Raw genomic sequence first — 15,043 nt, forward strand, 5'->3', positions numbered from 1 at the left:
TGAAAGAAAAAATAAAATCCTGATTCTATTCTTAGAAAAATTAATACAGTAAAACCTCGCTACAACGCTATCCGATACAACGATAAATCCCTCTACAACGATAATATTTCGTGGTCCCGGTGACTCGCATAGGAATTAATGTTATCCTCCTCTCAATATTGCGATATTCTCTACAGCAATAAACCCCTGTAAAGCGATGTTTTTTAAAGTTTTTAACCCCTCTTTATTACGATAATTTGGTTTTCAAGTACAGTAAAATCCTGAAAGTAACCCCTCCTATTTTCAAAAAAAAAACTTAAAACTTTATTTTTTCTTTAAAAATGGTTAGCTCTAAGTTTCGCGCTACGTTATAAACAATGCGTTTCCAAAATGGCGTTGCGCTGGAGATAGTTTATTTTCACAAGTCAAAACAAAAATGCACCTTCCAAAATAAATAAAAAAGCAGTACAATCGTATAAATTTCTTTTGCAACGCATATGAACAAAAAGAAAAGGCGCCCTTGTATCAAAATGCGCCTAGACCGAAGGAATAAAGAGCTGAAACCATCCTTCCTCCCCCCCCCCCCCCCCGAGATTGTTCTTTTATTTTGTTTAAACCACAGTGGTTTTTTTTTTTCTTTTTTTGGGAAAAGAAAACATGCACATGGAGAGGGAAACTAAAAATCTAAAAATGCTTGCCAAGTAAAAAAACAGAAAATGTTCAATTTTTTTTTTTTTTTTTTTGAGTGAGTGGCAAATGAAGATGATCCGAAAAGGTGTAACATTCCCATCTGATTACGTCATCACTGTCACATGATCGACGAAAACGGAAGATTTGATTTTATTCACTAGTGTATTTTTCCCTAAGATGGCAGGGAGAAAGCAAATTTCATTTCAAGATAAACTCAACGTCATCAGTGATATTGATGATGGAATGAAGCAGGTTGATGCAGCTAAGAAATATGGATTATCTCAATCTACAGTTGCAACGTTCCTCAAGAAGAGGAAACATATTGAAGATGCTGTGAGATCAAATTCAGTTAATCCCAAGCGAAAACGACTAAAAGTCGCGACTAATGAAAAGATTGATGCTGCCGTCCTGAAGTGGTTTCAAGAGATGAGGGCAGCAAATATTCCAATAAATGGACCCTTGTTATGTGCACAAGCACGGAAATATGCAGCAATGCTAGGGAACGAAACTTTTAAAGCTAGCAATGGTTGGCTAATGCGTTTTCGGGATCGCCACGGAATCACTTTCCAGGAAATTCACGGAGAGAAAAAATCTGCTCCGATGAATGAGGCAAAGGCCTGGAGACAAGAGAAGATGAAAGAAATTCTTCAAAAGTATGCACCAGAAAACATTTATAACGCTGACGAAGCTGGGCTGTTTTTTCAACTCCTCCCTGATAGAACATTGGCGTTTAAGGGTGAAAAGTGTCACGGCGGGAAGAAATCAAAACAAAGATTGACTGTTCTTCTGTGTGCCAATAGTACAGGAACACATAAAATTCAACCTCTTGTTATCGGCAAATCTTTGAAGCCAAGGTGCTTCAAGAATGTGAGAAGTCTTCCTGTGGAATATAAAGCCAATAAAAAGGCTTGGATGACGTCTAAATTTTTTTCTGAATGGTTGCTGAAGTTAGATAAGGAAATGAAGAAGAGGAAGAAAAAAATTGCATTGTTGATTGATAATTGCTCCGCTCACACCTCAATTCCAAAACTACAATGCGTTGAAATTGTTTTTTTTTTCCGGCCAACTGCACTTCCATATTGCAGCCACTCGACATGGGCATAATTAAATGTTTTAAAGGATACTATAGGAAACGTTTGGTAGAATCGATACTTCTGGGGATTGAAAATAAAGTGGAAGGCCCTTTTAAAGCTGTAAATGTTAAGGACGCATGTGACTTTATTGCTGGAAGTTGGTGGGCAGTAACAGAGAAAACCATTCTGAATTGTTGGAAAAAGGCCGGTTTAGGTGTCTTAGAAGATAAAATGTTATCTGATTGTGATGAAAATTCCTCAGACTGTGATATTTTATATGATCGGGAAATAGTTTTGAATCTCCAAACATCTGTGTCCCAACTCGAGGAAAAAACGGGCAAAAAATATGGAGTGAACGTGGAGGATTATTTGACAGCGGATGACGATCTTACTGTTTTCGCAGGAGTTACTGATGAAGAAATTCTCTCTGAAATTACTGGTGAGATGGAACATAGTGGAGAAGAAGACGATGAGGAGGAAGAAGATGATGATGATGATAATACGAGTCCATCACAATCCTTATTGTCGACCCAGGAAGCACTTCAATCAGTCAAATCTCTGTGGACATTTTTTTCAAGTCTTCCATCCACAAACGAGGATCATTTTCGTGCTTTGGACTCAATGTATACCTTGTTGGTTGACTTAACAGTCAAAAAAGCGGCCAAACAAACAAAAATATTGGATTTTTTTCAATAAAAATGGATTTGAGGTATGTTTACGAGCTTATTTTCGGAATTTATTTCAATTGATAGTAATATTTAATCATAATTAACACCTTGCCAATAAATGTATTACAAATATACTATATATAAAAACATTTACACCTAGGTAATGCATATACTATAACATTTAAATAAAAAAAACCTATTGTATTATCAAAATATATAGGCCTTCGATATAACAATATATCCCTCTACAACAATATATTTCTTTGGTCCCCAAAATATCGTTATAGCGAGGTTTTACTGTATATGCTCTCCAAAAGTTTGATTTTATAAAACGGCGAGGATGATTTTATCAAAGGATAAACCTAACATGTTTTGGTATAGAAATGATTATGTTCTTCCAGATTTGATTCTATAAAACGGCTGATTTTATAATCCAGTGATTTTAATAGTGGCGGGCACTGTAAAGGTTTGGCTGTAGCTGGTTTTAAAAACGTTTTCCCTTTTAGGGATATTTGCGTGGTTGAGAAGTTGGCGCAGTTGTCAAATTTTTGGGGTGAATCATTTTATTTAGTTAACCTTGTTGATTTAAGGTAACCCTATGCAAAAAGATTTTCCCCCAATTTTTGTTTATGTAAGGAAAACACATTCCCTTCACCAGGTTGGTGCCAGAAATTGCTTGCTAGTGGGTCAAAATTGCCAATTTCTTGATTGCAGAAATCTTCCCAAGGTTTTTAAAGATGGATTGTGAAAAATGATTGTGAAGGTATTCTTCAATTGCTGTTGATGAAAATTGTTTTTTCCTTTTTACCATGTTCCTAATAAACATACCTTGTTCCTTTCGATCCTGCTTTGCAGGGTTTATGCTACGATCGCATTTTTCGCAAAATGCGAAAACACTATCTCAATTGCGAAAGTAAAGCAAAGCACTTTCGCTTTTTTGCTCAACTAAAAAATAAGTTAATTTTAAAAAAAAGGAAATTTAAAATCCAAGACAGGAAGCACGCATGGCGATTGTCAACTTAATCTTTAAATCTCAGTAAAGATGCTTAAATTACAATCAAGTTCAATACTTTGTCTTATCCAGCATTATTTCCCCTCAAAAACTGCATTATTAGGAGGAGGAGAGTGCAATTTTCTAAAAACCAAACATATGTTTTCTTAATGATAAGCATAATCCAAGACTTTTATTTTATGCTTAAAAAAACGCTGCTGTACTAATTGCTTTAAAGATATCATAGAAGAAATTTTCAATCATTTTAAAATGGAGATGAAACACAGAGGCATTTAGAATGATATGAGAATGTAAACATTTTTTAGCATTTTGCTAAAACTTTTTCCTTAATTTTAGCTTTTATGCTAAAGAACTTTTGAACCGAGCTTAAACCCTGCTGCTTTGTATCTTAAATCGTCATATATTTAACAAGGAAAGATATTCGATTTAAACGCACTTATATCATATTCAAATTTTTGCATGTCATATTTTGAGAGAGAAAATTAGCATCAAAGCATGTATGATTACCAGGGGTCTGTCCAGGATTTTTTGCAGGGTACTATTTTTGTGCATTTAAAAAAAATATTGAAAAATAAAATCTTTTTGTGAAATTTCAAAATGTTAACTGCATGTTATCCATCAATATAGATAGATAATAGATTTCTGATTTGCATACTCATTTATCAGGGCCCAATACAGATTGATTTTGCTACCGTTTTTCGGTGCTTTCACAAAAATCTTGTTTTGAAATCGGTACTTTCACAAAAATCAAGTATATTAAAATCAGTAGCTTCATAAAAACATCGAAAATTTCACAAAAATTCGCGTTTTAAAATATAAAATTTGTTTCTCTATTTAAAACAAAATATACTCATAAAATAAAATTATATGCAGGTTTATATGAACAATCGCTTTAATAGAAACCTTTTTGTAGTATTTTAACTAATTTTTAGCTATTTCTCACCAAAGTGTATTTATGCAATATTATTGCAATCTTTAAACATCTGTTTTGAGGAACCGTTTTTCTCATAATTTCTTATATTGTACACAGTACATAGACCATTAAGCTGAAATTACGATGGTATTTTTCATACTTCTCTTAGGTTTTCAGCTCCCCCCCCCTCCCCCAAAAAAACCTGTTAAAAATAATACTAGATGACATTTACACTTTTCAAACTAAAATTACACTTGTTCCACTACTTCTTTTACAAAAATTAGGATGCGTCTAAAATTTCACAAAAACAATGCTGACAAAAAAAACTTTCACAAAAATAGAATGATGCAATACTTTCACAAAAATTGGTAGCGAGAAAAAAATCCTGGATTGGCCCCTGTTTATTAAAAAATGAGTCCATGAAATGTTCGATTTGGTCAATCGAGATTTTGTAAAGGGTCCTTTTTTAACGAATTAGATTTATGTGAAGGGTCTTTAATAGAACCTACATTTCCTCTAGCTATACCCTTGATTACTGTTTATATTTCGTCTATTTAATGAATCGTTTAAGCAGCATTAATGAATGCTATTGATATAGCTAGATAATATAGTTGCTCATACATCTGCTGTTGTGCAGATACCAGGGGTTGATCCAAAACTTAAATGAGTCTGCTTCTCCTGCATCGTAAAAGTGGCCGCTTCACAAAATTCCACATCGCAAGATGGAAGTAGACAAGACTATAAATTGCCTAAAATTCCAAATCCAGAATTAGATGCTTATCTCAAAGCAAATTATTGAAATTTCGCAAAATGTGTCAAAAATTATGTTCTCTTCTATTAATTAATTTTTTTTTTTTTGCAAAGTGAAATTTTGTCTGCACAGTTAGATTTGATTTTCATTGCTTTAGAGTATTTGTTATAAACTAAAAAGAAAAATATTTCAGCTAAAATGCAATTTCCTGCCGATAATCGGAGGGATGGCCACCATAGACTTTCCCCTTCCATTTTAAAGTTCCATTCCTATGAAATAAGATGAGATAAGTTCATTTATTTGGAATTATTAGTTTTTTACTTTCCTGAAATAAATCAATCCACCACATAAAAAAATCATTTTTTAATCAATCATTAATTTTTAACTCTGAAAAGTGAGAGGGCAATGCTTCTTTACTTTTGGAAGTGAGGGGGCAATTACCCGCCTTGCCCCCCTCCCCCACTCTGTACGAGCCGCCTATGATTATCAAACGGCAGGAGAGTTTCGCTATTTTTACTTTCTTCTATATCTAATATATAGAAGAAAGTATTGGATTCGTGCAAATTTTCGAATTTCGAATTTTGACGGATTCGAACGTTTTGAGGTGTGCTGAGTCCATTTCGACCATTTTTGGAAAATGTCTGTCTGTCTGTGTGTGTGTATGTATGTGTGTGTGTGTGTGTGTGTGTGTGTATGTATGTATGTGTGTCACGTCTGTGTGTGACCAGTTTTTTGTGGCCGCTCTACAACAAAAACTACCGCATGAAATCGAACGAAATTTAGTACACATATGTGCCCCTATCTGAACTTGTGCCCATTAGTTTTTGGCGCGAATTCCTCCAAGGGGGGTGGAGCAATGGGACGTTTTTCGAGTTACGCGTGCTTGCTATTCCTCAGGAAGTTACTGGCGGAATCAAACAAAATTTGGTCCATATGTTGGTATTAACAGGAACAGGTGCTGATTCAATTTTGGTGTCAATAACTCAAACGGGGGTTGAGCTGTAGAACGTTTTTTGTCGTCAATTGTGACTGCTGTATCTCAAGAAATAATGAACGGAATGAAAGAAAAATTTATCGGCAAGTAGCCCTTAGTGGGTATAAGAACTGATTTTATTTTTGTGTCAACAGCTAAAAGGGGGGTAGCGCAATCACCCGTTCTTTTTTTCCATTTTGAGTGCCCTATCTCAAGAAGTAATGCTACGTTCTGGTTGAAATTTGGAATATATGTGAATCCATATGTAAACAGGCTTTGGTTCTATTTTGACGCCGATCGCTCCAAGAGGTGTTGATTTTTTTTTTTTTTTGCGAATAAAAATATTTTTATTAATGCAACAATAAGAAAGATAAATCGTAATAGATTGTCGTCTGCGTATTTCTCGTGATTTTAATTGTGTGGAAACGATCGGAAATATTATCTCAATGATTTAAAATTTTTAACTGTTGCCATCTTATGTTTTTTAACAAATAAAATATTTGTAATTCATTGAAGCAAGGCTTTTAAAATAACTTTCAATTTTCGCTCTTTGCTTTGCTTTTGCAATAATTCAGACATTGGGATGGTCGTCAAGTTTTTGCATGTGTCATTTTGTTTTTGTTGGGAATATTGCTTCCTCGTCAAGCATGGGGAGGGATCAGAAAAAAAAAGAAAAAGAAAAATGTAGAAGAAAGTTTCGTGATGGCCACAACGTACTAGTTTGAGTCGGAATCCAAAATCCGGAAAGGTCGTCCCAAGCATTCTGGATTTGGGATCTGATATTGTATAACTGATAATCATGATAACACGTTATGGGATTTTAAAAGAACTTTGTAAAACCTCTGATGCTCTGTTTTGGCTAAATATTTTTTGCATCACTATGTTACACCCTCCCCCCCCCCAGTATATATGCAACCCCTCTCCAGAAAAAAAAAATCAATTTTAGTTGCATGTTGGAAATTGCAGTGCTGTGATAATTCTCTAAATATAAGGTGCCATTGCAAGGAATTAAAGTTGGTGTGGCATCCAGTTCTTATATTGAAACAAAATTGATTAAATTATCTGTTCCATATACCATATATACATGCATATTTTTATTTTTTAGGGTCCAAATTATACCTTGAAATTCACTCTAGCTGGTCATGCAAAAGCCATTTCTTCTGTGAAGTTTAGCCCAAGTGGAGAATGGTTAGCTAGCTCATGTAAGTTTGATTTCTCATTGTTCCTTTTTTTTTATTTTACTAACTCAAAAGTCGATTAGACCAGGGTCCATTTATTTAAAACATGATTAAAATCAATCATGATTTGATAATAAAAAGAGGAAATTCTGCTTGAAAACTCAGAAAAAAGGAGACCCAACTGTTGTTATTAGAAGCAGTTTGTATATCATTTCTCAGTATCTTAAACATTAAATTTGATTTGAATCATGCACTTGTATTAAAACTGGTCAACTTATACCTATTATTAAAGATAGCTACGGCCATAAAATGAAAATAGCTAAGAAGTTTTTTATCCATTGTATGAAATATATTATGTTTATAAATGTGAAGTAATTAATATCTACAAATTTTTGAAGATTGCACTAACTATTAAGTTTGTTTACCCATTTGAAACTCGCTTCAAACTGGCAATTTTTTTTCCCCAATTTGTTCTCATGTTCCTTGGTCTAATTAAATGGATTTTTGGTCCCAATAAGCAAATATTACTTGTGTAATGAGATTTGTTTTTGTTCTTTAAGGTTTGGTCCAAATTAACAGTGGTTTTATTAAACGGATTTCACTGTGTATATACATTCTATAACAAAAAAATCGTCACACTAAGAAGTAATCATCCGATTGCTTTGAAATTTTGTATGCCTGAGTGTTTTGACCAGATATGCAAATGATTAAAATTTGGTGTCCAATGAATGAATAATTTGATCTATAGGGCACGGAAAATGTGCATCCAGCAGATGTGTATAAAGGGCAGTTCTTTAACAGTTGTTGAAATTTTCTGTTTGATTGCAATTCAGATTACCTTTCAACAACTGAAAAATGCCTCGCAACATGGTTCGTGCTCATTACGAGCAACTGTCGGAGTTTAAAAGAGGTCGTATCATCGGATTGAAAGAGGCCGGTTGGTATAATCAGAGAATCGCTCGTCATTTGAGTCGAAGCGATGCGGCAATTCGAAGATGCTGGCAAGGATGGGTGTAAAATGGCAGAGTTCAGCATCAGGATGGTAGCATTCCACCTAGGGTCACAACTGATCGTGATGACAGAGTGATTGTCCGATCAGCTGTCACAGCGCTTTCTTCATTTCTATAAACCATCAGACGTTCAACCCAAACATTGGTGTCCATCATGACCATTTACAGACGGTTGGACAGCCAAATCTATGCTCGCGCCAACCGTTACACCACCTGCCGACGAATCCCACTTCCAACTGTCTTGACGATCATCGAAGACTTGTTTGGAGAGGCAGAGGGGGTATCATAGTTTCAGTTTTGCACGCCACACTGGCCCTCAACAAGGCATTATGGTCTGGGGTGCCATTTCCTTTGATAACTGGACCCCTTTGGTCGTAATTAGAGGTACACTTACTGCACAGTGGTATGTCAACGACATCCTAAGACCTGTCTTGCTGCCGTTCCTTTTGCAGTACCCTCTGCTGGTTTTCAGCGGGACAATGCCAGATAACATACGGCACGTGTTGCTATAAACTGTCTGCAAGCTTGTCAAACTCTTCCGTGCCTGCCAGATCCCCATCTCTCTCTCCCATCAAGAATGTCTGGGATATGATGGGAGGGCGATTGCATCTGGCAAGGAATGTTGATAACCTCGTCCGTCACAATTGGAGCGAATTTCGCCGGAAATACCGCTGGACACCCTCCGGGAGCTTTATCGGTGTTTGCCACGTTGTGCTTCCAGGGCCGGATTTAGTGGAGGGCAGGTGGGGCTATTTCCTGGGGCCTCCAGAACAAAGGGTCCCCCACAGTAAAATTTTTACAAAATATCCTATCTTTCACGGGTCGAAAATATCAGATACAGTGGCTCCCAAAAGTGTTCGTACACCTTGAGATTTTGTAGTAAAACCAAAATAACGCAAAACTGAATTCGAATATGAAGTCCAATTTTTTTTCGCACCATTCCTATGCCATTCTGAATAAAACCCAGTAGCTTTGTTCAAAATATTGCCAGAATTTACTTTTGAAATTTGTCAAAAAACAAAGAGACAGAGAAAAAATACGCCACAAAAGTCATCGTACACAGAAATATTTTCGAATATATTCATGATTAAAATTATCATATGTGTTTTTTATTATTATTTTTTCATTGTAATGACACTGTAAAGTCACTTGCCTTTATTTTTTGTTTGTTTATTCCCTAATATTCTGCTTATTATTTTTAATGGCTAGTATGCGTAGAAAACAACAAACACAATTCGAAATTTGTTTTTTTTTTTCACCCTCACAGTACTCGCAAATTGGTTTGAAATGTCTCTAAATTAGTTAATTTATGCCATTATATAGTGAAGTGCTTGATAAAATGCTTTTAAGACAAGAATTGGATCGAAAACAAGGTAAGAAAAGGTCAACTGGCAAAGTTAACAAAGCGTGATCGGAGGTTTACAGTTAAAAAAATTATGAAAAATACGCATTTGAGTGCTGAAAAAGTTTCTGCAGAATTGAATGAGACATTTTACGTTTAATTTTCACCTAAAATTGTTCGCCAAGTTCTCTGATTAGCTGGATTAAATGATACCTCTTCCCGCAGAAATTTTCTTGTTCGTACGAAAAACAGAAAGCTTACGCTTTCCGTCGTAAAATCAATGATGAATAAGCTCAAAATGTTTTGGAACAACGTCTTACTTATAGATGAAAATAAATTCAATATTTTGAGTTAATTTGTTGTATAATTTTCAATAGAAGAAAAAAATGAGAAATTTAATCTTAGGAACTTAGCTGGATCAGTTAATCAGGACGGTGAGGTGTTCTTGTGTGAGGGTGCATAACAGCAGCAGGACTTGGAAATTTGGAATTTTTTGATGAATTAATGAATCATGCTGTTCATTAAAATATTTTAAAAAATAATTTTAAACCATTAGCCCACAATTTTGGTAATCGGAACAACTTTGTTTTTTTTTTTTTAATCAAGATAACGATAAGTAGTACACGTTTGCATTTGGTGCCTCAAAAATTGTCCTTTAACTTTGAAATATCTCCTCAATCGCCAGTTTTGAACTTAATGGAGCATATTTGGAGATATCTGGTGGCTAGATTACGAAAATACACCATTGAAACGAAAAGCGAATTAGAAACAGTAAGACTGGAAGTGCGGCTGAACACTTACTCAGAAATTGCATAAAAAAAGAAAAAAAGACAATGAAATCTATTCCCAAACGTTTAAAAGCTGTTGTTGATACTGCACGATATTCTACTAAGTAATAATTTTGTAAAAAGTTGGATTATTTACAATTTTTTTGATTTTTTTTTTTAAAGTGTACGAAGACTTTTGTGAGATAAAATTTCCAGCACTTTTTGGTTTTTGATTTTCCAAAAATTAAGTTTTAATGTTTTATTAAAAATTTTCGCTTAGTTTTGTTAAAAATAGATCATATATCTTATAATTAAATACCTATTCCGAAATATTAATTCTAACCAATGGATAATGGCCTATTTCATTGAAAGTCGTAGGTGTACGAACACTTTTGGGAGCCACTGTATATACATATATATCAAAATATTCGGATATATGTCAAAGTATCGGATATTTTCGAAAATAGGATGATCTTTTCGAACCCTGATTAGGGGCCTCCACTCCTTCATTGTCCCGGGGCCACCACACTTCCAAATCCGGCCCTCCATGCTTTAGCTTGTATCCAGGATAGAGGCAGGTCAATACCTTATCGAACTTGTTACTGTAACTCTGACATAAATTATTCAATTGTTCTGAGAATTTAATCATTTACTATTCTGTGCATTGTATTCCTATCCACCAATTTTCGTCTCAGTCGGATCACTGGTTCTTGGTGCGTTTTTTTTTTTTTATGTTATAGAGTGTGCATATATTTAATAATAATTATTCTAGAAACAACCATTGCTGTATTAAGAAAGAGAAAGGTGCAATGATCAATGTTTTTTATAACGACATCTTATATCTTCAACTCTTCCATTATTACAATCTATGTATGAAGTTCCGTTCCAATTCCATGGATGCAATGTTATTTTTACATTTGTTAGAATGTCCAAATTGAATTGCTTATTTCTAAATTAAGTTTCAGTTTATTTAATTCTCCATCTACTCAAGAACTAATGATTAGCATTTTTATGTTTCTAATTGTAAAAGTAGAATATTTCCATTGAATAAAGTTGTTTTATGGTGAAAGGTGTGTGTATGGACTATGGTTCGCGTCAATATCACCTCAACTTGTTTCATTTGATAGATTGTATGAAACATGTTTTTTAGAAATAGTTGTAGAAGGGAAAGGCTTTTTGCTATCTAAATATTTATTTAAAAAAAAACTCAAACAAAGTAGAAGCCAACCATGATCTCTGAATTAAAAAAGGGGTTTGCTGTTAGTAATTCGCAATATATGTTGTCGTTAAATTATTTTTTTTTAATTTTATGTTTAATTTGTGTAGTATTTATTATTTTGTATCTTCAATTAGTCATTATTTTATTGGTTTATTGATTCTTTTTTTTTTAATGATACACGACTTGTTGAAGTTATTCCAGTATTTTAACCATTATTAGAAAACATGTAATATTTTGTGAATTTGTGTTAAAATACGAATTGGATGTCGGGTGTTGTTTCTAATGATTGTAGACTTAAGGACGTTTGTTTCAAATTAATATGTTCGAAAGCATTCCAATTCAGTTTTTACACGTTTTGTCATTTTTTGTGTTTCTTTGATGCTTAGTGCCATGTGTAACATTAGTAATTTTTCTGTTGTTGGGCCGCAATCTGTTAACATCTGCTATCAGTTCACAATATTTTTTATTATTTCCTGAATGGAACACAATACAAAGCATAGTCAACAAAAATTAGAATGTTTTTTTTTTTTCGAAAAAAAATGTATTGGTAAAATATCTTTTGGGATAGGCAATTGCAATGAATAAAATAAGCCTTAATACACAATATATTTTAAAATTACTACAATCATTAGTGTTTTTAATGTGAAAATTCAGTAGGCCCATTTGAGCTTTTGGATGAAAAGACGTTCAACAAAAAATGTTTAGTTTGCAGCTTCTGAAGCATTTTTGCTACGGCTGCGGAGTTAGGAGCTAAAGGTTTAAAATTCTCAAAAGTCAGAGTTGATCATTCCGCAGCTCTGCCAATGCTTCGGGATTCAGAGTCAAGCTTATTTTGGGGTAAAGGAGTCGGATTCGATGGTTGTAAAATCTCTGGGGTTGGGACATGATCATTTTCCCTCCAATGCAGCCCTGATCCTAACTGCACTGCAAAAACTTGATTTGCCCCCCCCCCACCAAGGTAATATCATAGAAAAGGTGGTTAATTTTTTTAAGTTAAATCATTTGCCGCCCTAATTCATCCATCATTTAATTAAAGTAAATTCATTTCATAAAATTAATACCATTCTAAAAAATAAAATGAAAATTCTATCCCCCCCCCAAAAAAAAACATATAAAAAATAAACAAAGCAAAGAAAGGCCTGCAGATAATTAAAAACTTTATATTTTGTGTACAAAACTTGAAAATGTTTGTGAATAATGCTGGCAAATATTTAAATTCTTTATTTCTATATATCAAGATTCATTTATTTCTATTTTATATAGCTGCCGATAAGTTAATAAAATTGTGGTGTGTTGCTGATGGAAAATTTGAGAAAACAATTCCAGGACATAAGCTAGTAAGTTCTGAAAATTCTACAAAATGCTTTAAACAATTAAGTAAGGTGTGAATTAGAAAGTGAATTAAGTAATAGGGGGATTTCTGTTATAATGTGGAAAAGAACAAATAAATAAAAATTGAGTATGTGTGCTAGGAGCCAAAAATAGCATGCTCTGATCAGGGGCGTATACAGAAAACTACTTTAGAACAGGGGAGGGGGTCATGCTAAAGAATACCCCCACCCCCCAATGAACGAACCTACTGTTTTAGGTACGAAAATTTTCTGAAACTGCTTGGGGGTCATTGAAAAGCATTGGAATCACCCATCTTTTGGGGGAAAAAGGTTGCACATTTCATAAGCAATGAAACAAAGTAGTAGTTCAAGTATTTACTTTCAAAAATAATGATTAATGAATTGAAAATATACAGTAATCGTTTACACTTTATGCATAAAATGTTTAAACACAATGCGGATGGATACTGTTGTCGACGGTTTAGGGGGGGGGGGGTCATGACCCCCATGATCCTCCCCTTATATCCACCACTAGCTCTGACATACTTGGATATGTAAATACGGAGGGTAGATTCAGATGCAACTTGGATCCGCCTTGCCCCCGTGGCAGAAAGCTGGCGACATTGTCGCAGAATGAGAGAGAGTTTGTGAAGAAAGATTTTGCACTAAGGAGGGAAAAAGGGATAGGGGGAAAAAAAGGTTAGCAATAAAATCATTCTGCGGAACAATACCAAAGGATAGCTGTTTCACGGTAAAAAATGTAACTGGACTATGAATTAAGAAAAAAACCTGATTTCCTACGAAAAATAAAATTGCAATTTTTATTTTACAAAAAAAAAACTTTGGCGAGCGCCAAATCGAGCGATCATTGATGACTGTGGTAGTCTGCAACTTCGGGGAGATCGGGAGGTATGACATGGATAAAAACCAGTTCAAACCAGAACCTCTCACCACGTGGAGCGATTTTAAAGCAACCCTGTGTTGATCAAAGAAGAGTGGCTGGCAGCAATGCACATGTTTGTGTTTGTTTGTGTGAAAGACTTGTGCCGACTTGCTTTTTTTTTCACCTCTGTTGAAAAATTACTTTAAGCCCTTAAAAAATTGCTTATTTGCAGTGTCGCAAGTTGCAGGAAGAGAAAACAGATGGAATACTTGATAAATTGTGTTCTATTTTGGGCTGACCAATAGTTATTCAGATAGGGGTGCTAACATGAATGAAAATCTTCTTTGGAAGAGTTATAATTTTTTTTTCTGAATGCATACTCTAATTAAATTCTTCTTTCTTCGTATGGAAAGGGAACTTTTGTTTGCTCCAGTACTTGATTTAAATTCTTTTTTTCACAAGAGGGAGAGGGCAGGGGTGCCCACCTGAGGGGGGGGGGGGGGTCATGGCGCAGACTAAGACATTAAAATTTGTGAGGAGGGGGGAGTTGTTTTGAGAAGTATTTTTTCATTGGGGGAGGGGATCTCCACAATATTGAAGGGGGTTTGCCATTGCCCTTGGGGGGGGGGGCAATCCCGGAGTGGGATTTCTTTTTTGCTTTAGTATTTTAATAAAATTTTATTTTCTTCTTGGGGGGGGGGGGGTTGAATTTTCAATTTGTTCTGACTAAAATGTGTTTTTTAATTAAATTTTTTTTTTTTGGGAGGGAGAGGGGGATACTTGGTTTATAATCTTATGTATTGCATATATTAATTTTTTTTATGGGAGGGTGCCCTTTATTTATTCATTTTTTCTTCCAAATCACATGCATGTTTTAGGGTTTTTTTTTTCCAAACTGTAATGCATATTTTAATTAAATTCATTTTCCTTTTAGGGGAGGAGGATACTTCGTTTTAGTTGTGTAAAATGCATTTAATTTAGTTTTTTTTTTTTGGGGGGGGGGGGCACCAAACTGTAATGAATATTTTAATTAAAAATTATTTTTTCTTCGGATCTTATTTCTTTGAGTATTGAATAGATGTTGCATCTGTATTTTTCTGATATTGAGAACTACAGATAAGTAAGTACTAAGAGACGAAGACTGAAAACTTAAATATGAGAGTGGCATCTCTGTTTAAACAATCACCCTGCTATAACATAATAATTTACAGTAGCATTACCTAAAATAAGCATAATAATTTACATTACTTTTGG

At 34.4% G+C, this 15,043-nt stretch overlaps 2 protein-coding genes across 2 annotated transcripts in view; both read left to right on the forward strand.

The window, feature by feature from the left end:
- LOC129234260 (WD repeat-containing protein 5) overlaps positions 1-15,043 on the forward strand; it is a 43,676-nt gene that overhangs the window by 1,312 nt on the left and 27,321 nt on the right. Inside the window, exons 2-3 of the mRNA XM_054868255.1 lie at positions 7,165-7,261; positions 12,839-12,912. Coding sequence (XP_054724230.1) covers positions 7,165-7,261; positions 12,839-12,912 — 171 coding nt within the window. The remainder of the gene's footprint in view (positions 1-7,164; positions 7,262-12,838; positions 12,913-15,043) is intronic.
- LOC129234262 (tigger transposable element-derived protein 6-like) lies at positions 734-1,718 on the forward strand. Its single transcript, XM_054868256.1, is given in 2 exon segments — positions 734-1,365; positions 1,367-1,718. Coding segments are annotated over 2 exon segments (600 nt in total). The 5' UTR covers positions 734-846; the 3' UTR covers positions 1,448-1,718.

This window comes from Uloborus diversus, chromosome 1, assembly GCF_026930045.1.
Source record: "Uloborus diversus isolate 005 chromosome 1, Udiv.v.3.1, whole genome shotgun sequence".
Classification (NCBI taxonomy): domain Eukaryota; kingdom Metazoa; phylum Arthropoda; class Arachnida; order Araneae; family Uloboridae; genus Uloborus; species Uloborus diversus.